The sequence below is a fragment of the Berghia stephanieae genome, chromosome 1 (assembly GCF_034508935.2).
Source record: "Berghia stephanieae isolate SIO BIC M18660-M18661 chromosome 1, UCSD_Bste_1.3, whole genome shotgun sequence".
NCBI lineage: Eukaryota > Metazoa > Mollusca > Gastropoda > Nudibranchia > Aeolidiidae > Berghia > Berghia stephanieae.
In genome coordinates, this window is record NC_088360.1 from 47,907,974 (window position 1) to 47,933,114 (window position 25,141).

General features: G+C 33.9%; 2 protein-coding genes across 4 annotated transcripts; one reads left to right on the forward strand and one right to left on the reverse strand.

Moving 5' to 3' along the window:
* Nucleotides 1–1,249: 1,249 nt before the first annotated feature.
* Nucleotides 1,250–9,589, reverse strand: LOC144976576 (small integral membrane protein 7-A-like). Of its 2 annotated transcripts, none has more exons than XM_078920873.1 (5): nt 9,427–9,589; nt 5,886–5,927; nt 4,049–4,098; nt 2,684–2,774; nt 1,250–1,387 (listed from the first exon to the last, which is right to left on the reverse strand). In XM_078920873.1, the coding sequence occupies exons 1-5, from the start codon at nt 9,450–9,452 to the stop codon at nt 1,372–1,374; spliced, it is 225 nt and encodes a 74-aa protein (XP_078776999.1). In that variant the 5' UTR covers nt 9,453–9,589; the 3' UTR covers nt 1,250–1,371. The 2 variants fall into 2 exon arrangements, with proteins under 2 accessions (XP_078776999.1, XP_078777002.1); XM_078920876.1 differs by having other exon boundaries at nt 9,401–9,551.
* On the forward strand, nt 9,219–23,352 carry LOC144976561 (glyoxalase domain-containing protein 5-like). 2 transcript variants are annotated; one of them, XM_078920864.1, is made up of 5 exons: nt 9,219–9,365; nt 10,028–10,295; nt 18,199–18,366; nt 19,781–19,936; nt 20,444–23,352. In XM_078920864.1, the coding sequence occupies exons 2-5, from the start codon at nt 10,236–10,238 to the stop codon at nt 20,585–20,587; spliced, it is 528 nt and encodes a 175-aa protein (XP_078776990.1). In that variant the 5' UTR covers nt 9,219–9,365; nt 10,028–10,235; the 3' UTR covers nt 20,588–23,352. The 2 variants fall into 2 exon arrangements, with proteins under 2 accessions (XP_078776990.1, XP_078776984.1); XM_078920858.1 differs by lacking the exon at nt 9,219–9,365 and adding an exon at nt 9,691–9,724.
* The last annotated feature ends 1,789 nt before the right edge of the window (nt 23,353–25,141 follow it).

The window sequence follows — 25,141 nt, forward strand, 5'->3', positions numbered from 1 at the left end:
AAGAGGCAATTAGTACTATATGAAATGGAATTATGGTTCCATATGGCCTTCCGGGGAGATAAATGAAACATTGTGAAGCGCATTGTGCATGGTAAATCCATGGAAATACGCTATATAAAAATTTATATTTATTTTACTATATAGAGCTCAAGCTATAATGCTTATTGGTTTTAAAGAACAAGAAAGATGAGAGAGGTCTATTCACCCTCTGTAAACAATTCTACCTGTTATCATATTGACAGATTTGTTAACAAAAATTAAGGGACTGAACCAAAGAATCAACAGAAATGCCTTTTGCTAAAACTTTTTAAAAGCATGAACATTTTTCTAGAGATCAAATAAATTCATAATATATTATATGAAAATATTTCGCGCAACACTGCTCTTCATCAAATGATATCACCCTTAAATTATAGAAAAATATACATATCCATCTAGCTTCCCCTTAAATTTTCCCCGTTCATCTGCGTTCATCTGTTAAAAAATTCACTCATGAATACTGAATAAGGTGAACAAGAAAATTTCAAAAAGCCAGTTTTTACTCTAGCCGTAACTGGGCATCCTTGAATCTATTTGTGTGCCTGGTCTGAAATTACTATAAATTCACACCCAGATATAGACATAGGTCCCCACTTGAAAGATGATTTTTTAAAAAAAATGTTTTTAAGGGTTTCACGACGCTTTCTACACTTTTAGGTCATTTAAACGCCAGGAAAAAGGAAGAAAGTGGGATAGTAAAATAAAAAGTGTAGATTTAATTTACAATTGAAAACACAAGAGAAAATGTAAGACAAAGGAGAATGGTTCAAATAGGGAACAGATGTAGATTCCAGGAGCAATCTATCAGTGTTCTTAGTTTGAGATCACCTAAAAGTCGAGGAATACACTCAACTGTTTACAAATCATAAAATATCCAAACCAACAAATATAATACATAACTTAATATAGTACATACAGAGAGATAATTAACACGGAAACAAATACCATCTCTCAAAAACTATACATATGACTGTTTCCCTCTCAGCCAAGAACTCCGGTAAGCACCAGAACAAAACCAGGTAATCTCATTCCAAGACAAAGACAGAGTAACTCAGAAAACAGATATAGGGGGATGGAAGACACAGCAAGTGACCTCCTGCTCACAATGGGAGGTCAAAAGACGCCACCCAGAGGTTAACAATTCGCAAAGTATAATAAATATTATAAATAAATAACTTTTTACAAATAACACAGACTGTACACACAAAAGTCAGTTCTCCATATTTATTACAGTAAATGTCAATCTTATTTACAGAAACAAGGCAATAAAAGATATTATGTACAAAGTCATAAATCATACTTTAATACTTTATAGTTAATTAAAACCTTGAGCTAATAGCTGAAGAATCTGGGGAAAACAAAAAGAAAACAATAAACATAAATACCACATTATCAAAATAAAAAGACCATAATGGTGGTAACATTGCTGGTAAAATACATATTCTAAGGACTACATTCTACGAGTGGCAAGTTCGAGTCCTACTTTAGCTTGCTGACTTCTGCATACAATGACAAGGGAAATCCACCAATTCAGGTGAGACTTTGCTGGATTATGATTCTGTTAATATTTAATTTTGTATATAACGAAAGTGATGCCAACAATGCGGATCGGGTGGTCTAACGATAATAATAATAACAGTAATAATAATAATAATAGTAACAACAACAACAACATCAAAATAATAATAACAATAATAATAATGATGATAAAAATAATAATAATAATATAATAATAATAATAATAATAATAATAATAATAATAATAATAATAATAATAATAATAATAATAATAATAATAATAATAATAATAATAATAATAATAATAAATAATAATAATAAAAGTAATAATAAGATAATAATAATAATAATAATAATAATAATAATAATAATAATAATAATAATAATAATAATAATAATAATAATAATAATAATAATAATAATAATAATAATAATAATAACCATAATGCGGCTATGTGGTCTAGTGGTATGACACTCGCTTTCGGATCAGAAGGTCCTGGGTTCGAGCCGCGCTCGGCGCACAGTTGAGTCCTTGAAAAAGACTCTTTACTCACATTCTCTCAACGTACTCAGGTGTAAAATGAGTACCTAGCCGCTCACAGCGTTGTCTTTGTCCGAAAAATTGTAATATCTCCTAACAGGCGGCATGTCCCGTCCTACATGTTAAATGTTGCTGTTGACCAGGGACACCCTGTAAAGTGCTTTGAGCACATTTAGTGGATATTGCGCTATATAAAAGCTCAATTTATAATGATAATAATAATAATAATAATAATAATAATAATAATAATAATAATAATAATAATAATAAAAGCTATACACAACCACACTGCTGAACAATTACCCCCACAAGTGTTAATTTCTTTGCTTTCAAGTTTTCAAAATTGATTATAATTACAATTACAATGGCAATTGTCAAACAGTGAAGAATTAAAATTAACTAAAAATAATAGCTCATTAAGCCGATACCCTTGTACTACATCTAAATATAATGGATTATTTTACAAACTTCCTTTGCCCGAAAACAAAAACAAAATTTGGTCTGAAGATGGCAATCATATCCCCCCAAAAAATATGAAATGATGTCATATATCTGCATATTTTTGAAAAAGTGATAGTTACTTACACCAACATGAGAAAAATAATGAATATATTCCATAAACCAATAAATATTCTTAGATGACGCAGGCTCAGTAAAAAGTCTCTGATCTTGTCACCTGGAGAGAAAAAAAAGTCCAAAATTAAGAGAAAATTAACAATTCTCTTACCTTGGTAGCCTTATCATTAATCAGACAGTATAGCATCATATGTCAGGGGTCACGATAACTCAATTGCTTCGCAGGTAAAGAGACCGAGATCGATCCCAGGTGAGGTCGAGAATTTTTTCTGACCCCCCTGTTCACATAGCAGTGAACAGGAAGCTGTCTGTTAGATTTGGTGGAAAGTACTTGTGATAGACTAGCATCCTATCCAAAGGATAGCAAACAATTGCTATTGTCTGTTTCACATTATAAAAACTGGGATAAAATCTGATATTTTGTGTTATCCAAGAAATTGGGACAAGTAACACACACATATTCTTGACTCAGAAATTCCATTTATAAAATATTTAGTAATATTCTATCTTTAATAAGACTGATATAAAAATTTCAATTTGCCTCTATTATCAGATTTTCGCTTTGACTATCCTAACCAAAAGTCTAAGTCTGAAGTAAACAACAAAGACATTATAGGTTAGTTTAAAAATGAATAATTGGTTGTACTAAATACACAATGATGAATGTTGACACTGATGATGATGATGATGATGATGATGATGATGATGATGATGATGATGATGATATGATGATGATATGATGATGATGATGATGATGATGATGATGATGATGATGATGATGATGATGATGATAATGATGATGATGATGATGATGATAATAATTATATAATAATAAGAAGAAGAGCAAGAAGAGAGAAGAAGAAGAAGAAGAAGAAGAAGAAGAAGAAGAAGAAGAAGAAGAAGAAGAAGAAGAAGAAGAAGAAGAAGAAGAAGAAGAAGAAGAAGAGGAAGAAGAAGAAGAAGAAGAAAGAAGAAGAAGAAGAAGAAGAAGAAGAAAAGAAGAAGAAGAAGAAGAAGAAGAAGAAGAAGAAGAAGAAGAAGAAGAAGAAGAAGAAGAAGAAGAAGAAGAAGAAGAAGAAGAAGAAGAAGAAGAAGAAGAAGAAGAAGAAGAAGAAGAAGAAGAAGAAGAATGAGGAGTAGGGGAGGAGTGGGGATGATGAGGATGAGTGCGACAAGAAGAAACAGCAGTAGTCGTGGTATTCGTAGCAGAAGCAATAGCACTAGTAGTAAGTAGTAGTAGTAGTAGTAGTAGTAGTAGTAGTAGTAGTAGTAAAATTTGTTGTTGCTGCCGTAATAGCAGTTGTAGTAGCAGTAGTAGTTCTTGTAATAGAACTAATAGCATAGGGCATAGGGTGAGGAGTTAATAAAATATACCTGTGGTTGAATCATCACTTGAAAATGCAAGGTCTTCCTCTGATCTTTTTCTGGGAAAAGAAAGAGCACAATCATATAACCTTTAGCTCCTTTGAATGGAACCCTCTACACAATGAAAGTACATAACCCCCTTTCCCCCCCCCCCCCCCCCCCCCCCCCCCCCCCCCCCCAATAAATGTTAAAAGCAAACATTAAAGTCACAACAATAATTTAAAAAAAACATGTGCAATGTCGTACTTTCTTCCTTTTTTTTCTTAAATAAACTCAATATCACACTCTGGTCATATATAGTCCAGCTTGAATACATTATGAACTTGCATTTTCTTCAACAAACTAATAGTTAAATCTTATTTTGTTTTACCACTGACAGATTACACCACAAAAGTTGTCGACACTTAAGTTGATTTTCAAACAAGTTGGGGTTTGTTTTTTATTACAGAATCTGCCCCCATGGAATATGTAAATAAGAAAATAAAATAAAGATAGATCAAATACAATGGAATCACGAAAAAGTCAACATCGCTGGACCAGAAAGTTTGGTTGACTTTAAGAAAAGTTGATTCTATCCATTAACAATGGAATAGATGATGGAGAGAAAATTTGGGACCAATCTGATGTGTTGACCTTAAGCAGAAGTTGAATTTATACGGATTCCACTGTAAATCAACTTTCTCATAAAAGTCAAATGTTTCACCATGGATGGAGCCAAAGTAAAAATGCAGTTCTTGTTCCCTATCACTTTGGAGGAAAGAAACTATGCACCTGGGAATTATTATTATGTATTGTAATACAACAGCTTGCAATACAATAGAGAAAAGGAGTGTAGATTGGGGATGGGGATAGCATCTGGTTCATCATCCTGACATAATGCCATTATGAGACCATGGGTCACATCATGATTGTTTTATCTAAATCTTCCCAGATATTAGCAATGAAAGATTGGATTGGATTAAATTTTATTAAAGAGTTTACAAGATACCAAAGTTCGGGTCCTTGCATCTATTTATTTATCAATCTAATTTTCTATCTTTCCTTACACCACATAATTTCTTTACTGATATTATATCTTTGTTCAATTGATGCTGATTTCTATATTACACTTATTGTATTTGCTGATGAATATCTTGTTGTAGCTCCTAATGACTACATTATCATAATTCAACCATCAATTTAGATTATAGATATGATGTGATTAATATTGAAACTGGTGTTATTAATCATCTCATTAAATTTAAATTTAAGTTTCTGTAAAATTAGTATGCGAGTAATTAAAATAATAAATCCAGGAACAACATTTTTTTAATGAAAAGCCAAAATCTCAAGCTCTTCATTTTCTTTTCAATGAGAAGAATTTTTGAGAGAAGATATAACACTAAGGGATAATACTATATAATGATAATAGAGTAATGATATAACCTCGTTATTTCCCTTGACTCGCAACAGAAATATCCCTGTTAAAAAAGATCTAAGTGAACAGCCTTTGATTAAAGCTTAAAATGAAAAAAAAAAGTTATTCTGAAAAAAAGAAATCCTTTTATCTGAACAGATGTTGGGGATTACACTTTTTGTCAGGTGATGCCCTGAATTGTTCCATCCTTCGGATAATGAAAAAATGTGGCTAACCTTAAAGTCATTTGAGCTAACAAAATTATATGATCACGAAATGAAAGTAGTTCACGATTTAGAAACGTATCTATTCAAATAGCAGACATGATAAAGATGATTTGATGATGATAATGAACGATAATGAACGTGATTAATATGATGATGAAGATGGTGGGAGTGGTGGTAATAGTGACAAATAACAATAAATTATTATAACAAGCAGTTGTCTTACAATTTGAAGTTGAGAACTGCTCCTGCATTGACTAACAGGGTCCTGAAAAAAAGTTTAAACTTTAATTAAAATGGATTTAAAAAGATGACTACAAAATATGCAGTTTATGGTAGTGATGATAATGAGACTTTGGCATAAACGATTAAAAAAACAAAGAAACAAACAGAAAAAAACCCGACAAAAAACAAAGAATAATAATGATATCAATTGTCTCGTTGAGGATTTGAAGTGTTGAGAATAATTCTAAGCTAAGAGCAGGTACATGACTTCAAAGGTATACGTCATCTGTAAAATTCAATATTAATGAGATTCTTCTTCTTCAATTACTACAGCCTCTTCTTCTTCTATCCTTAATTCTTCTTCGACTACTCCTTCCATTTTTTAGATGTTTTGTTTATAAAATTGCAGTGAATGAACTCAGAAACCTGTTTTTTTTTTTAACTTAAAGGTTGAGTAACAGTATTGATAACATGTTCAAAATTCCAAACACTAGACTTAAAGAATAGTGTACTACTGCACCATAGATAGCATCCATTTATTTTTTGTTCCCAGAGGCATATAATAATTGAAATGACAATCACATATCCACCACAATTAGATTACTATACAAGAATATGTCGAAATAAAAAATTCCCATAGAAAGAACAGAACCACTCAATACAAATCCAATTCTAATTGATGTAAAAATAATGATGTCCATACATATGATTGCATGGTGAAATATTACTAAGTCAATCAGTTGTTTTTTTTAAAAAGATGAAAATATAATAAAACAAAACAGACGTGAGATTTTAATGGAGCGTCTCCATGTGCTCACTCAAAACGCTTTAGAAGGGGTACATGAAGGCCAACAGCAAGCTCTGAATTTATGAAGGACAAGATAGGAATCTTGTGTAACGCTATATTGATTTTAACTTCTTTCATTAAATTCAAACCTTTGATCTATAAGTGCCAACACTAAACTTCAAAGACGGTATTTCCACTCAGTTCCTGATAACCTTCAAAATCAGAAAGATTGATTAAGATCATTGTGTTATTCTCAGACAAGTGGATTAGCATTAGCTGACAAGATAATAACCTGAATGTATTGAATGTCTAACCGCATATCTTAAATTTATCAAAATATGTCTAATAAATTTAATGTTTGCTTTCCTTGTAATCATTCCATTTGGTTAAACTGAAAATGAAAGAATGGTGGGGAGAAGAAGCATGGGGGGGGGGGGGCTTAATATTTGTGAAGTGAGTGAGAATTGTTGTATCCCTGCTTTGTCAGAACTAGCCTTGCCATCCTAACCTATTCATAGAGTCATGAGACACAGGAGAGGGCACTTGGCTCTTGAGACATGCCAAATTAAAAGTGATGCTGCCATGAAATTCAGGGCTAACCACAAACGTACTATAAGTGTAATCTCCTGCCCTTCCCTTCTGCATATAGCACAGAAATGACACTGCCGCACCTTCCAATTCATTACTTATACAAAGCACTCTCAACCCCTCTTCTTTATTCTTCCTGTTTTCTTTGTTTAGCTAATAAAAGCCAGAAGTTCTTATTTAATATTTTCATTCCAGGTAATTTGTTTTCAATTCTATAGTCAATGGATATAAATGAGATAATGGGAGGGAGGAAACTTTTTTTCTAATGTTTTTTTTTATTGTAGGGGGTTTGGGAGGGGGAGAACTTTTAAAAAAATTAAAATGAAGGGAAGGTTTCAGTTTTTTTTAATGTTTTAGTTTTTAGTAGGTAGGGGTTTGGGAGGGGGGAAACTTTTTTTTTTATGGGAGTGACTATTCTCATCCTGGATGAGAATAGAGGTAGAGGCACCTTCTCGCTATTCACACCCCCCTAGCCCCCGCCCCTCCTCGCTACTCTCACACACAGAATAGTCTGTGCTCTTAGTGATACTTTTAGTAATACTGGACGTAAGGAGAGGAACATACTCAACGAACACCTTGCATTATGCGAACAGACACCCCCCCCCCCCCTTTTTTTTTTTTTCATCAACTTCAGTAAAATACCTCTTATGGAGCCAACTTATCTCAGAGCCAACCTCAGATTCGTTTAACCAGTGGTTGGGGGGGGGGGGGTGATAATCAGAATGGTATGTACACATTCACATTTATTGTATAGGTGGAGGAGAAAGGGAAAGAAGAAAATACCAACAAATTAAAACGACGGAGAGAAAGACAGGGAAAACGAGAGGGGGGATAGGGGAAAAAGCGAGAGAGATATGAAATATTGAGTGGACAAAAAAGAAGGAAAAACAAACGATAGAAAATGATGTAGAGAAACAGAGTTCGGGAGAGAGAAAGAAAGAGAGAGAGAGAGAGAGAGAGAGAGAGAGAGAGAGAGAGAGAGAGAGAGAGAGAGAGAGAGAGAGAGAGAGAGAGAGAGAGAGATTAACTCCCGTATACAGATTTCCAACATGATTCCCATATATCTCAAGCAATCCAGTCTAAATTCTAAATGCATGACATGTATGTTCACCCTCCTTACGTCCTGTACCACTAAAAGCAGTCACATGAGAGATGATGAGGAGCAGGTGAGAATATTGAAAGGGGAGGGGGGGGGGGGGGGGCTAAGCTGACTCTACCTGTTGGTACACTGGTGAGAATAGCGAGAAGGGGCGGCGGCTAGGCTACCCTACCTGTTGGAAAATACAGGGATGAGAATAGCGAGATTCTCGCCGAGAAGGTGCCCTCTATTCTCACCCAGGATGAGAGGTCGAACGTTTTTCTATTCTCACCCAGGATGAGAGCTCGACTGTTTTTCTATTCTCACCCAGGATGAGAATAGAGGCAGCCTTTTTTTATATAATGCAATTTATTGGGGGAGGGGGGGGGGGCTTTATTATTATAGATAAAGATAGAGATAGAGGATAGAGTCAGAGTAAGTGTAAGTGTAGGAGTAAGACGTAAGAGTGTAAGAGTAAGAAGTAGACTAAGTTGTCTGCTTGCTAGGGCTAGATAATAGTAATAGATAGATAGACATATGTGAATCAGAAAGGTAGGGGTTCTTAATGTCTAATCATTTTTGCAATTTATTGGGGGAGGGGGGGGGGCTTTATTATTATAGGGCTGCCTCTATTCTCACCCCCCCCCCCCCCCCCCCCCGGCCGATTGGATTACCGAAAAAAACGTCGCCGGCTTTTTGCGATTTGGATTTGATTGATTTTTTTTTAAATTGTGCAACTTGTGACAAGAAACTTAACAAATTACTGCATTACAACCAACAATTGTGGACTACAGGACTACTACTACTATGAAGACTAGCATCCGGGAGGTGAAAATAGTCACTTCGTTATTATAGATAAAGATAGAGATAGAGGATAGAGTCAGAGTAAGTGTGTAAGAGTAAGACGTAAGAGTGTAAGTGTAATAGTAAGAAGTAGACTAAGTTGTCTGAGTCTGATTGCTAGGAGGGCTAGAGTAGATAATAGTTGTCTGATTGCTTGGGTCTAGATAGACATGTGAATCAGAAAGGTAGGGGTTCTTAATGTCTAATCATTTCTAATTACATCAAAATCTGGAATTCACGATTTACCCGAATAGTACTAAATCTCCGAGCATTTTTGGGGTCCTAATTGTATTCCGAAGTTGCTTCGTGAGAACGGACTTTTTTTTTTTTTTTTTTTTTTGCCAACTCAACCCTGACAAAAGTTTGTTTACAAGTTAATTGATTGATTAGTAACACCTTGCAAAAACTCGTTTCGGTTATTATTTGCTTTGGTAACTTCAAAATTGTCATTTTTTTTTTCTTCTTCTTCTTCCCTCTTATTCTACGCTCTCTGCTTCAACGAGCCAGTAAAACGAAACGAAACTCGAAAAGGCTGGGGGAAAAAGTAAGTGAGAGAAGTTTCATTACATAGGTAATAGAGTCTAATAAGACCGGCCTGAAACTGTTTCATCATCATACATAATCCAGGATAAAAATCACAATTGACTTCTACCTTTGGTATTTACAAAAATATTATCGTTCAATGATCCAAATCAGAAAGTGATAATGTCATGAACCTGAATTTAACAGGAATTGACCCGACTACCCTTCAGCTTCAGCCTTCATCATGAACTTCATGTAAATTTTATCGTATAAGTATAAAACTTATAGATAACCTATCCTCTTCCTAACCTTTCAATTTCAACAGGCCCCCGAACCCTAGAACGCACTTTTGGACACCAGTCTAGTTTTTTTGTTTTGGATCATTATTCATTTTCTACGTCGAGAAAGCAAAAAGCAGCCAAAGAATTAGACTACTGTCTACTGTGCCTACACTAGAAGTGCTGTGCAAGCGGAGTGGAGGACCTCTGTTTTTTTACAGGTTCTTACTATCTGACCTGACTCAAACATTAACCATGAACACTGTACTCAAATTACTTGCATCAACATCCCTGGTTCCAAATCGGAGAGTATTGGTAAGACATATTAATTAGTATGGCTGTCATTATTCCCAGACGCCTGTCTGGGGATAATAAAAATTCGTTATCCCCAGACAGGTGTCTGTGGATAACCAATTTTTGTTATCCCCAGACACCTGTCTGAGGATACAATCCCCAGACGCATGTAGCAAGTGGGCAGAAAGATTTTATGCAAAATGCCAAACTAGGCGTGAAAAATACCAAATATTCTGGAAAAAATACTAGTGGTTGTGTCCCAAAACAGTTAATATATCAAGTGATATTTAACACAAGATGAAAGTAAATAGTGATCAAATGTCAAATCCAGCTCTTTAAAAAAAAAATATTTTAAAGCAAATGGATCAATGAAATTTCTTTTGTTACTTTGATCTGAAAACGTCAAACTGGCAATTCGACTTTATATTTTCAACCAGGAAGAAAGTTGTTAATCATCAAATCTGTTCATAGTCCACCAACCATTTAAATTTTCATTACCAACCTACCTGTTAACTTTATTGATCATCTCTTGTTTCTATAATTTGCTCATTCTGGCCACAATTTTGGGGACGACCGGGAATAATTTTTATGTCGCGGACGAATTCCTAGGCCATGGTGTTGTTCGCCCCAAAGCCCAAAACCCACACCTGTCATTTTCCTGTCTGCTTCGCACAAGACAATACAATTTAGTATCACACGTCCACAAAACTAGATCCAACAACTATTTTTATTCGAATCAGAGATGAAAATAACTACCGTACCAAAACAAGGAAGCAAAAATGGTGGAAATATGTTTAGCTCATATATGAATTTAAAATATTCCGATAGCGGTGTGGATAGGCAGCTCAGTGGGTAAGGCCACCTTTCATTTTACTCCTTTTAGCTGCACAGATTCGACCCAGTCGCGACCGCCCCCCCCCCCCCCCCCCCCCCACTCATTTTTTTTTTTTTACTTTTCTTTCTTTCTTCCCAATTGATTTTCATTGTTTTCACGTTTGTTCCGAGTTCCGAGCAAGAGTTTTTTTTTAATCAGTTGAATTTTTTATTTCTCCGATAATATTATTTCATTATTTAATTTGCTCTAGATCTATTATTGTTTTTTTTTTTTGTTTTGGTCAATGATAATAATAATAATAATAATAATAATAATAATAATAATAACAATAATAATAATAATAATAATAATAATAATTGTAATATTTGTTATTATTATTACTATTACCATCATAATCATTATTATATTATTATAAATAATAGTATTATTTTTATTATTAATACTCTTATTATCATACTATTATTATTATTATTATTATTATTATTATTATTATTATTATTATTGTTGTTGTTGTTGTTGTTGTTGTTGTTGTTGTTGTTGTTGTTGTTGTTGTTGTTGTTGTTGTTGTTGTTGTTGTTGTTGTTGTTGTTGTTGTTGTTGTTATTATTATTATTATTATTATTATTGTTAACACTATTCCCTGCTCCGAGGGAAATCTCTCTTTTTCTTTTTTTTTTTATATTTTGACCTAAACCTTAAGAGTTTTTTGTTTGCTAAACCTTTATGTAAATGTTCCGTTTTGAGCATGAATTTCTTAAATTGTTTTTATTTTTAAAACAATTATTGTTTTTATTTTTAAAACAATTATTGTTTTTATTTTTAAAACAATTATTGTTTTTTTTCTCCTCTATCTGACCATTTGGTCGCTCTCTGAATATTTCTGTTTGTTTGCTTTTAATTATTTATTCTTTTTAGACACTATTTGAGATCGAGTGGGGACGAATATATTTGCTAGAAACTAGAAAAAAAATCAAGAAAGAAAAAGAGAGAGAGAAGAGAGAGAGAGAGAGAGAAGAGAGAGAGAGAGAGAGAGAGAGAGAGAGAGATGGAGTTTAATAATAAAAAAAAAGAGTGGGGGGAGGATGGATGGGACATTTATCCCTTTCAACGTTCTGTAAAAAGAAGAGGGAATTTAAAAAAAAAAAAAAAAAAAAGTGACGTTACCAGGATTCGAACCCAGAACGTCGATTATGGTCAAACTTCCAGGGCAGACGACTAAACCTTTCGGCCATGACACCCACTTCGAAGTCGACGCATTTTGTGTATATGTAGTAACAACTGATTTTAATGTTGGTTAATTTTATGTTTTTATAGATATTTTAGTAAATTTCCTTATTTCTATGTGCATCTGGAAACATTCCATATTCTGGAATGTGGATAGTTGTTTAAAAGAGCGGAGTTTCAAATATGCGTCTGGGGATAATAAAAATTCGTTATCCCCAGACAGGTGTCTGGGATAACAAATTTTTATTATCCCCAGACAGGTGTCTGGGATAATCACAGCGTAATTAGTATAGCAATGAATGATGGGGACCGTCTAGTCTGGTACAATCCGGATAGTAGTAGGTAAAAAAGGTCTAATTCTATAATAATAATAATAAAAATTTGAGAGCGATATCCAGTGTTACCTGCTTGGTCGTGTTATGTATGGCTCAGAAATCCCCCCCCCCCCCCCCCCCCCCCCCCGACTGCATTGACTTTCATAAGTCATAAGTTTACTATTGTGACAACAGTGTTGTTTATTTGCCTGATAATAATAATGATAATATTAATAATACTAAGGAAAAAAGAAAAATTATATATATATATATATATATATATATATATATATATATATATATATATATATATATATATATATATATTATATCCTTTCTTTAAAAAATATAGCATTGTGGAGAACATTGTGCTTATTTGAGTCAATAAAAAAATGATACGGCGCACAACTCTACTGAAAGATTTGAAAATTAGAAATGTATTTTTTACAGATAGATAAACAGATAACTTGATTTCCTTTTATAATTTAAAATCAGTTTGAAAGTTCGTTGAGTCACATAGATATCATAAAATACGTACCGACGACACTAACATCTCAACATCAACCAATTTCGTCACTGTAAAAGTTGTCAGTTTGCGCCATCTATTTATGACATCAAGTATTATTATTACTTCCGTTGTGTTGTTGATTTAGCGGTGATCAGTGTTGTTATGTAGTAGTATGTTCTAATTGCGTGTATGTTTGTGTGTGTGTGTTGTGTGTGGTGTATACATGTGTGTGTGTGTTGGCACTTTTCAGCAAATCGTGGCATTCTTAGTGATATTATTCACTTGAGCACATGAAGGTATTCGGATTTACACAAATTTTAAACAAGTTTCACCGATTAACAACGTCAACTAATATTACTGCTGATATTACGGTCGTTTTTATGCCATCGATGTGATAATTATTGCCCTGGGAAATATTTAATTAAACGTTGTCGGCAAACTGTCAATTGTATCTGTCTTGCTTCTAGCCCGAACAAACTTGATATTTTTCGCGTCTTCAGATTTTCATTTGACCTCACATAAGTTAGGTAAAGGGGAGACATTCCGAAAGCTCCTACATCCCCAGTATTCTTTCAATTTGTATTTTCACCATAGATCTTTTGTCAGGCGTTTATTTATTCAATTTGTCATCATAAAGAAGCATTTTAATAACTCTAGAACAAACCTTGATAGATTTGGGAAAGTTTAAAATTTCCTAATTTGACCATTGTTTTGATTCTCGGCCGCCATTTTAATTTGTGAAATATTGAAAGGTAGTGCAAAGCAGTCCGAGGGTTTTTTTTTCTTTTAGGGTTAGTCATAATGCTAGGGTTTTATTTTCCTCTTAGGGTTAGTTAAAGGTAGTCTAGGTTTTACTTTTTCTTGGGGTTAGTTGAGGGAATATTATTTAAGTTGTTTCCCTTTGTAGGAGCTTTCGGAAGGCCTCCCAAGTCAAGCGTGGTAAAGACTTGTGACTTATTGATATTGATATCTACTGACTGATAAACTAAAATCATGCCGAATAAAGCATGGCAGCGACGACAAGCACATCGATTAAAGGGTGCATCTAATCGTAATCAAGCTAATCAAGGAAATGATTCAGGCTATATTGTATGAAAATAGTTCTTTCCCCGCAAAATTGCGGGCTTTTTACTAGTATATATATATATATATATATATATATATATATATATATATATATATATATATATATATATATATATATATATACAGTAAAATTACTTTAAACCGAAAGAAGCTAAACCGAAAAATACCTTAAACCGCAAAGAATTTAATAAATTGTACTAGTTTCTTCATTTTCTTTGTACTAATTCTTACGATGAACCGAAATACTTCTAAGCAGGACTTTCTTTAAACCGAAACAACTTGAGAGCACCTTCCCTTTTTCTCTCTATATTTTTCTTCAAAAATTCGGGAAGGAGGCCGCACGTAATAATGCCCAGCGATATTAAACAGAGCGTAAGTATAAGATGAGGGTGATGGGTGGAGTGGGGGGGAGGCAAACACTTCAATCACTGCACTTGGGCTTGGCCAACAACACGGTCGCACCATAGAGAATACAGGACCCTAGTCTGTGAGTCGAACAGACTGGAAAAGGAAGACAGAGGGTGACTGGCAGGCGAAAAATGAGGAAAGAGGGGGAGTTGGGGTGTAGAATCACGCAAGCGAGATGTTCTCGCTCGTGTGTTGATGCTTTGGAACTGACTGGATTCTCAACACGACGATAAGGAGGGGGGGGGGGGGGGGGGTAGACAACTTGCCATTGAAATGCCATTTCATTTCCACTTTGTTTAAATGTGTGTGTGTAGGGGGGGGGGGGAGGATCTATGTAATTAGGCCTTTGAACCTAATGGCTTTTCAACAAAAGAACAACAAAATGTAGTAGACAGCTTGGCATTGACACGCCTTTTCATTTCCATTTCACTTCACCTCTGAGTAGCTGCGCATCATTCATTATCAATTATCGCACAAGAACTTTCGATCTTATTTTAGCTTTGCATTTTACTAAAAGATGTCTAAACTAAAAGAAAGCACTGTGCTTACACGTTTGAGTTTAAAATCAAAATACTATGTGAAGTCGACGAAAAAAAAGTTGACCAAGACGGAGATATGTAAAATACACGGCATCCCGAACTCAACTCTTTCAACAATTTTGAATTGAAAACGAAAACCCCCAAAAATATTTTTAAAACCACAAACACAAAAAACAAACAAAAAAAAATTAATGGTTACGAAGACGGCATTTATTCAACAACTCCATTTAACGGGAAACCCATGATACGATTAAATGAGCAAATTCCTTAAATAATTACTACCCTTGAAAAACATTGCAAAACGGGAACTTGCTTTAAACCGAAATGGTTTAGAAGGTCCCCAAAATTTCAGTTTAAAGTAATTCTACTGTATATATATATATATATATATATATATATATATATATATATATATATATATATATATATATATATATATATATATATATATATATATATATATATATATATATATATATATATATATATATATATATATTATATATGAACAAATCAATTAAAAAAAAAAACTTTAGATAATGAAGAATTTTTTTTTTTAATACTAAAGTAAGAAAAAAGATGGAGAGGAGGAATAAAAGAAAGTAATATTTAAAAAAAATTTTTTTCTTAGTTAACTCCTTCAAAATTGAAGGAAAATCTTTAAATTAAATAAATGAAAAAATTGAGCTTTATATAGCGCAATGTCCACTAAATGTGCTCAAATCGCTTTACAAGGGGTCCCTGGCCAACAGCAACATTTACATGTAGGACGGGACATGCCGCCTGTTAGGCGATATTACAATTTTTCGGACAAAGACAACGCTGTTAACGGCCAGGTACTCATTTTACACCTGAGTACGGTGAGAGAAAGTGAGTAAAGAGCCTTTTCCAAGGACTCTCTATGTGTCGAGCGCGAGGCTCGAACCCAGGACCTTCCGATTCGAAAGCGAGTGTCATACCACAAGACCACATAGCCGCACTTTAGATAATAATATAAAATGCGAATTTGATCAGAACATCAGAATTTCCCTCAGAGAGGTCAGACCCTAGGGTTTTTCTTTTTGGGCACACCTCTGTAGTGTGGTAGTTGTGTAGTAGTAGGTGTTGATGTCACTAAAAATTCAGATTCACAAGCAGGCAGACAATAATATAAATGCAGCACAAAACTCTTGAAATCATGTAAATCTCGAACACACATATGTGTAAATTTCCTGTTTTAATTCCTCTATTTTCATTGCATGCCGATGTGAAAATGCAATGCACCTTAATGTTCACATTTATTGATAAAATTTTTATGCCTTATGTTTGTATTGAATGGAAAAAAGAACTGCCGTTGCTTTCTATGTGGCTTAAATGTAATTCGTTAATAATATGTTAAATGTGGGCATATGTGGAGTATGTGTGTGTGTGTGTGTAGGGGGAGGGGGTGAAGCACGTTTGACCAGTGTTTGATGCATTGGATTCCTCACTCGAATGTGTACCAGTACCAGTGGGGGCTGGTGAGGCAATGATGACATGAGGCTGTTACTGTACTGTTAATAGCAAGTTAACGATTTCGCCCCAACTTACAACTATAAATGAATGACGAGGAAGAAAACGAAGATCTGTCCTCAGAGTCTTAGGACAGATCTTCGTTTTCTTCCTTGTTGATCGGTAAGTTGCGAACGTAATCATTCATTTGCTATTGATTCACGTGTAAAGACGTCACATTTTGTGTGTGTAATCAACAATGGGATGTGCTGGCTTTTTCTTCCTATTATAGTACACGTAAAGGGGAAAATTATTCCACCTGTTCTTGAATGTAAAACAAGAAGCATATGCACTTAACACTACACCTCTTTATAATGGGACCTCACCAAATCAACCAACGTTTACCCCCCCTGCCTCACATTTTTCTTCATATTCTTTGTAAAATTCTATATTTTGCAAAATAATAATCTGACCCTAGAAATGCAGCAACATTTAAACGAATTAATGAAAATAATCTACTGAATATAGAAATAAGATATGGTGTGAAATGTAATTTACAATACATGACATGATACAGAGAGGCCAGAAGGATCTTGGATTCTATAGATGAGGTTATGTTGAATACATTGTGTGTCATTTAATGCTGGCCAGTGCCTTGGTCTATGCATGCAATGAAGTCAGTGGGCCTGGAGGTCAGCACTGGTTGTATCTGAGATACATTCTGAGAATGGAAGGTACAGCGTCCGTTTCTAATGTTGTCACACTTCGATTCATGGCGATCTATCTAGGCAGTGACTTCATCATAACATTCATATATAGTTGTGAACTTACCTGGCAGACACATCACAATGCAATGTTCAACCAGATGCTCTGCTCTCTCCATGCCACTACCACAATGAATACAAGTGGTCAATGTCATCAGGTCCCACTGATGAAGGGTTGCTGCCATTAGACAGGCTCTAAACCTGAGTCTGTTGGCAGCCAACCAATGTATCCTCTTGCTGCCAACTTCTCTTCCAGTTTTGAGAATTCAACATCCTTGTCCCCATGATGGACCCAAGTTGACTTCCATCTCATATATTTACTCCCTTCTAATTTCGGGGAAGCTAGGTACAAAGGTTTGCCAATTCATTTGTTGTGTCCGTCACCAAGATTAATGATTTGTTAAACAAATTTAATAAGGTCTTGTTGAAGCATAGTTCCATAGCAAAATGTTATAACTCGGAGTCAAATTTTTCTCATTTAATCCTGTTCAGGTGGGGTTCACCTTTACTCTAACTTGACATGTTGTCTTACAGTTTTCACCAAGAGAGCAGTAACAGTGTTTCAATTAAAAGTTCAACAACTTTGGCTTCATCGTTGTCCAAGTTGCATCACTATTTACTGCTTTCTTGGTGAGATAAAACCAAACCCTGTTTTCATTGAATCTAAGCTAGATGACTTTGAGAGTACTCTGATTCAAATTCTAAAAATGATCACTGCTTTGTTGTTTGATACTGCTTTCAAATTATCATGTTATGTTCCTTCTTTCTTTCCCCAGAAAGCTGGCATCTTCTATATCAACAATGCCCAATTTGTTGTGAGAACTTTGGCTACACGCCCATTTAAGATTACCAGCCTAGACCATTTGGTACTAACAGTTGACGACCTTGAAAAAACTGTTGATTTCTATACCAGAGTTCTTGGGATGGAAGTCACCACTTTTAAAGTATGAATTTCATAAACATATAATTTTTGCTTTGCTTTTCTTAAACTTTCTTGTCAGTTTTACTTTTATGTAGGAAATATATTTATATCTTAGCCATTAGACTGAGAGTAGATGTGGAAGGCAAAAATACACTGAAAGCTTTTATGATAGTCACTTGCATGATCTGCTCTGGCAAATACTACAAACCATTTGTAGAGTTCAAAATTTCGGCTTCAACTGCCTAAATTAACTTTTGGTTCAGTGACTCAAAATTATGGTGGCTTGTATTGTTACAAAAGTCAAGCAATGTTATGCATAATCAGTGCTGGTCCCGATTCTGTGTCCTTTGGTAAGACTCTTCACACACATTATCCCTCTTGACTCCGGTGCGAATGAGTATCTGGCTACTGGAGTGACAGATATTGTTGTATGTGTTAGGACAAAAAGGATACTTAATAGGTGACTGATACTGTGTTACCTGGAAATATGGTTTCATATGGGGGAATAAATGAAGCATTGTGAAGCTCATTGAGCATGGTAAATCTTGTCCAAACTTGCTATATAAATGCTCATATTTATTTATTTGAATACACAATCATTTTGAATACAATACTTTTTTCTTTATTTCTTTCCTTTTTTTTTTCTTTTTTTTTTTTTTTAAAGAAAGTTAAACACTCAATTTCATAGGTGAATAAAATGAACTTTTAGAGATGCACATCTGATAATGCATCTAAATACAGTGAAAAATGTTTTTGTCCTGGAATTTGTCAATTTTATGCTTTTTTTTTTACCTTCCTGAATTCAATAAAAACGAAGTCTTTTATCTCATAATGCTTGTCAGATAGGTATATGTTAATTAATCTAATAATCTATTTCCCCCTTATTTTTATGCTATGTCCATCAGTTTTTGAGCCTTTGTCTTTTTTTTTAAAGGTAATAATCACCAAACAAATTCAATTTCCATGGCAACTGGTGAATTTTTATTCCTCATGTCATTCTACAGTTTTTACATTCCTGAATCATTAGCTTTTAAGTATAAGTGAATTGGTTTATACCAAAATTATGAAAGTTTTAATTTTTTGCTACAGCTTCTTATTATTATTTTTCTTCTTCTTTGCCTTTCAGCTTATCCCGCATTTTGCCGGTTTGCCATAATGAATGCCACATCTCCATACATCTCGGTTCATTGCATCATCTTCCTCCAGGCTCACTTCTTTCATATTCTTCCCTTTACCCTCTCCAACCTTCTAGTCCTTGTGCGTCCTTTTTTCCCCCACTAATTTTGTTTGGTACAGCATGCCCCATAAATAGAGTAGAAAGAATTAATCTTTGCAATGTTTCCTATTTTTTTAAAGTATTTTAAGAACATTGAAGATTTACCAAACTTTGACGACCATTGAATAAACAACTTCCATTTCTTTTATTGTTTCCGAAGGGAGGGAGGAAGGCTCTAACCTTTGGAGACCAGAAAATCAATCTTCACGAACATGGGAAAGAGTTTGAACCAAAAGCAAAAATTCCTACCCCTGGTTCAGCTGACCTTTGTTTTATAAGCCCAACACCATTGGAAGATATTGAATGCCATTTAAAAGTAAGTTGGAAATAAAATGTCTATCTATTAGGCATACTTTTTGAGTACCACTCCAGGCACATTTAATTCTCCTTGTTAAAAATACCTGATGAAAAGGAATATCAGATTGGATGTATTTTAAAACAATTTTCAGATCTTGTCCAATACAGGGATCATGACACTTCTTCATATAATAATATAATAATGCAATAAAGAGATTGTAAAGGTTTCCAAGAGTATTATGTTTTTCCTTTCTTTGTTATTTTAATGTATTTATTGTATATTTTGAATTATTTTTTTACTATGTGAAAGGCTGAATTAAGCATGATGTAATGACTTCACGATTTCATCTCATATACCTGTTTTTATGAAATATTCTCATTTTCTGTAATTTAAACAAAAATTGTAGACAAGTTTCTGTCAATGGACTTTTTTTTAATACAATGTCAAGATGTCATATTTTATACTGTTGTAGACAAAGCAGTTGTGTCAATTAATATGTATCTTGTATGTATTATTATCTTACAGAAATGTGACATTCCCATAGTAGAGGGACCCATTGAAAGAACTGGTGCTGTAGGGAGTATTCTGTCATTATACGTCCGAGATCCAGATGACAATTTGATTGAAGTGTCCAACTATATCAACAAAATACATCGATTTAAAAACTGAATGGTGATAACATTGAGTCACCTGATTGATTTTCAACTCAGTTACTTAACTGAATGAGGTTACGAGTGCCAAAATGGGTTTAATGTGATTTAAGCACAAATTCATATCTAAATATGAGCTGGTGTCAAAGGGTTATTGTAACGTTAGCCACAAAAATTCTTCAATACTAGCTTATTTGGTATGGCTAAGGGGGAAAATGTGCTTTATTAGCTTTTCTGGGTCATATATGAAAAAATAAACCAAAATCTGATGATCTAACATTAACATTATTGTAGTTATAGCTTCTTCAAGTGTCAAAAAAGTGTGGACAAAGTTAATACTCTGTCCACACTCTTTTAAACCTTTGAGAAATTATTCCTGCTATTCTATCAGCAGTTTTTGGTTTAATTTACATTATTCAATTGATAATAATTAATGAAGACATTTTTTTCCTTAGTTTTTCCAAATAACTTATTTTTAGAGCATTTTTGTGACGAATGTCACAAAAAATACTTTTTGCTACAGTAGTACAGCCTCATAAATCTAAATTTTCAAAATTTGAAAAGGTACAGTATAACCTGTGCTAGGACTGGGACCCATGCAGATTTATAGAAATGCATTTGGAGGCAATGTGAATTTGGTCTGATTCAGTCCCTTAGTTTCTGGGTGGGGTTCCTGACCTCCCATAGTGGGCAGGGAGGTACTTGCTGTGTCTTCTATCCCCCTATGTCTGTTTTCCAACATGCTTTCTGTCTTTGTCTTGGAATGAGATTACTTGGTTTTGTCCTGGCCCTGGCCGGAGTCCTAGCTGGGAGGGAAACAGTCAAATGCCGAGTTATTGTTTTGGGAGATGATATTTTTTTCCTTGTAAATTATCTCTCTGTTATTTAATATTATATTTGTTATTTTGAATGTATAATTTAACCATTTGAGTGTATTCCTCTTTGTTGGATTTTGTGCTCGTGTCCGGATGAGACTTATAGGTGATCTCAAACTGAGTACATTGGTGGTATGCTCTTGGAATCTATCTGATCCCTATTTGTTCCCAGTTTCCCTATGTCTTACTTTTTCTTGGATGCTTTAATTATTATTCTAGAACTTTTTACTATCCCATTTTCTTCCTTTTTACTGGCGCTGATATAACCTAATTGTGTTGCAAGCGTCGTAAAACCCTTAAAAACAAAAACAAAAACAAGTCCCTTAGTTGTGTTATTCTCATCAATCACTCGGATGATAACAAATGACTAGTTTGAAATATTTGTTAGGGTCAATCGTTTTCTAAAATATGAACACATCTCATCCATTGTTATGTTACTTGCTTTAGAAAACAATATGCCATGTCATACAGGTCTTCTATGCTTATTTGTGATCATACTTCAATCTAAATCTCTGGGAATCAAAACTAGAAACAATTACATTCTCTTAATAGAAATGCTATGGTTTTGATATGTTTTTCATAAAAATAGTTGCAGTGGTATCCTTTATCAGCATCCTTTTATTTAACCAACACATTCTAGCATTGTCTACCATCACTTGAATTTGTTATGAACTGCTTACTTCCTCAGTGCTATAAACTCAGTTTACAAAATAATTGACAATTTTCAAAGAATATTTGGGTTGAAATGTGTTTTTTTTACTCATTCCAGTCTCCTATAACCACTATCACTCCCCAAAAGGATTTGATGAAAACAATAATTGTACATGTTATTTTGAGCATATTCATTTTCTTGCTCATCCTGTAGTATTGAAATAAGTTACTTTTTAAATGATTTTTGATGTAGCAATAATTTTCCTCCAAAAGCATTTGCTGTTTAAAGCATTAGTGCATTATCATATTTTTACTTCTTTCTGTTCTGTTATACTGAGGAAACAATTTCTTCTGCACTCACCTATTTGGGCAGTCTTTGAATATATTTTATAGTTGTATATATGTGAATGTTAACCTACATATGTCAATGTTAACCTACAATAAGCATTAGAAGATGGTGCTCTGTCATTTTTATAGTTTGTTTGTAGCTCAGTTCATTACTTTTGCAAAATTATTAAGACATTTCTTTCACTTTCTTTTGAAGCAATGTCGAAATAAATTACATTCACTTAAAAACAAAAGATCTTAATATGAGCTTTTTAATATTAGTACTAAATTCACTTATATGTGCTCAAAGCTTTTACAATAGCTTTTAAGGCAACGGTAACAGTTACAGCATATAGAAAAAGGGACGCTATAAGTCATGATTATAATATTTTTTCAACAGACTCGACACTTTCTGACCAGGTACTCATTTTTCCACCTAAGTATAGTGATGTAGAGTATTTTGTGTTCATATATTGACAAACAATAAAAATCTTTTGTATCTCTATAAGGCTGTAGTTCTAAGACCGGTAGTGAAACTTGTAACATATGGAAATTAGGTTGTTTTCAGACTCTTCTCTGAAATATTTTATTGAAAATGGATTCTCATTACATGAATTTTATTACTATGTAAGTAGAATAATATAGTCAACCTCTCATGATAATGCATTCCAACATGAGATAATGAGATTATTTGACCTTTTATGCTCTATATCCCAATTGACAGGTGTATGGGAATAAGGGATTTTATATTGATTTTGACTTTATGGCCACTGATCGTATTGGAAATGTTGATTATTATATGTTCAAGTCGAGAATTTGATTACAAAAGATGTTTCAATTTTATTGCATGCAGATCACAAAGGTTAAATGTGTTCAAATTCATTATACTAAAACTAACATAAACAAGAGAAAAACCCAAAAAAACGAAAAACAAGACAAACTGAAAAGCACTACTTAACTTGTTGTAAGCAGGATTTATAACAGTAGGAGAGAATTTACCCTGGATGCCAAGATTTTGCTCAGTTCTTTCCAGAGTCATTGTTACACTACGATAAGTGAAAACACAATTTCTGATTGATCGTCATGCTGAGTTGCCGTTGTAATTCTTTTGACCATGGGAGATAAAAAGTAAAAGAATTTTAAAGGAATGTGCTCATTAATATTACAAGAATTGCTGAAAATGGTAGGCCTACTTAGGTACGACCTTAAAATTACAAATGGTTGTTGGGAGTGGAGAGAGTGGTCACACTGAAAAGGCATTTCACTGTAAATGTCAAAGTCTAGTCCTAATACTGCTTTAAGAATTTCTATCTACAAGGAATATATGATTATCCCATCTAGACAAATGGAGATTCCTACATATTTTTTCGATGGGTTATCTACAATTCCCGTATAAGTGCCCATGTGATAGCATCTCAAAATTTATGTAAAAATCTGAAATAATACGAATAATTACTGAGCATAATGGAGGTTGGACACACTTCACATTTTCATGTATGCTGGAAAGAATGAATGTTTTGTCTGCAAGTTGAAACTATGATTTTAAGGTGGTGATGAATTAAGTTGCCATTGATTAGCTCTGGAAACACTAAGGTTTTTTTTCCAAACTTCAAGTTAAAATTGAATGACTTTGTTAACAAACCTGTGCCGTGTGTATAAATGTTGATAACAGAAAATGTATTCTTTTCTCTTTTCAATAATTAAAATGGATGTTGTAATCAAGATGCAAAGTTTCTTTAATCAGGACAATTGTTAATGGGTAATGTTTCAATTTAAAATTTACCATGATTTTGGATAAGAACAACCCTATGTTCATCTAGTGTGACCCAGAGGTCTAATATTGGTATTACTTTGTGGTGAAGTAGTTTCTGAAAACTGGACTTATATTTAAAAATATACAATTTATCCTGGATTTTAAAATTATTTTTTTTCAGTGGGTTGGGAGGGGGGGGGGGTTGTGGTTTTATTTTTTAACGTTAAATACACCTGAATAACCACTTTGTTTTTAAAATGTCAATTGTAATAGCTTTTGGTTACCTAATGAATATTACTTGTTGAATCTCAGAATCCTGGGTGGGGTTCCCTACCTCCCATAGTGGGCAGGGAGGTACTTGCTGTGTCTTCCATCCCCCTGTTTTCTGTCTTTGTCTTGGAATGAGATTACTTGGTTTTGTCCTGGCCCTTGCTAGAGTCCTAGTTGGGAGGGAAACAGACAAATGCATAGTTATTGTTTTGGGAGATGATATTTTTTTTCCATGTAAATCATCTCTCTGTGTTATGTATTATTATATTTGTTATTTTGAATGTATAATGCAATCATTTGAGTGTATTCCTCTTTGTTGGATCTTGTGCTTCTGGGTGAGGATCCTGACCTCCCATAGTGGGCAGGGAGGTACATACTGTATCTTCTATCCCCCCATACCCGTTTTTCAATTGTTTCCTGTCATTGTCTTGTCAAGTTTTGTCTTGATCCTTGCCGGAGTTCCTTGGCTGGGAGGGAAACAGTCGAATGTATAGTTATAGTTTTGGGAGATATTTTTTTCCTTGTAAATCATCTCTCTGTTATGCATTGTATTATGTTTAGTTTACATATTATATTATATGATTGGTAAACATTTGAGTGTATTCCTCTTAGTTGGGACCTGTGCTTGTGTCTGGATGAGACTTTTAGGTGATCTCAAACTAAGTACTTTGACGGTGTGCTCTTGGAATCTACATCT

What these genes read in the sequence shown, in the direction of transcription:
- LOC144976576 (XM_078920873.1), bottom strand. Translation starts at nt 9,452, where the DNA reads ATGCTCGGAGATTTAGTACTATTCGG. An exon ending in GGAGATTTAGTACTATTCGG is followed by an intron (nt 5,928 to 9,426) that starts GTAAATCGTGAA and finishes ACTTTTTTTCAG; the next exon opens with GACCCTGTTAGTCAATGCAG. An exon ending in AAGTGATGATTCAACCACAG is followed by an intron (nt 2,775 to 4,048) that starts GTATATTTTATT and finishes TTTTCTCTCCAG; the next exon opens with GTGACAAGATCAGAGACTTT.
- LOC144976561 (XM_078920864.1), top strand. Translation starts at nt 10,236, where the DNA reads ATGAACACTGTACTCAAATTACTTGCATCAACATCCCTGGTTCCAAAT. An exon ending in TGGAAGTCACCACTTTTAAA is followed by an intron (nt 18,367 to 19,780) that starts GTATGAATTTCA and finishes TTGTTTCCGAAG; the next exon opens with GGAGGGAGGAAGGCTCTAAC. An exon ending in ATATTGAATGCCATTTAAAA is followed by an intron (nt 19,937 to 20,443) that starts GTAAGTTGGAAA and finishes ATTATCTTACAG; the next exon opens with AAATGTGACATTCCCATAGT.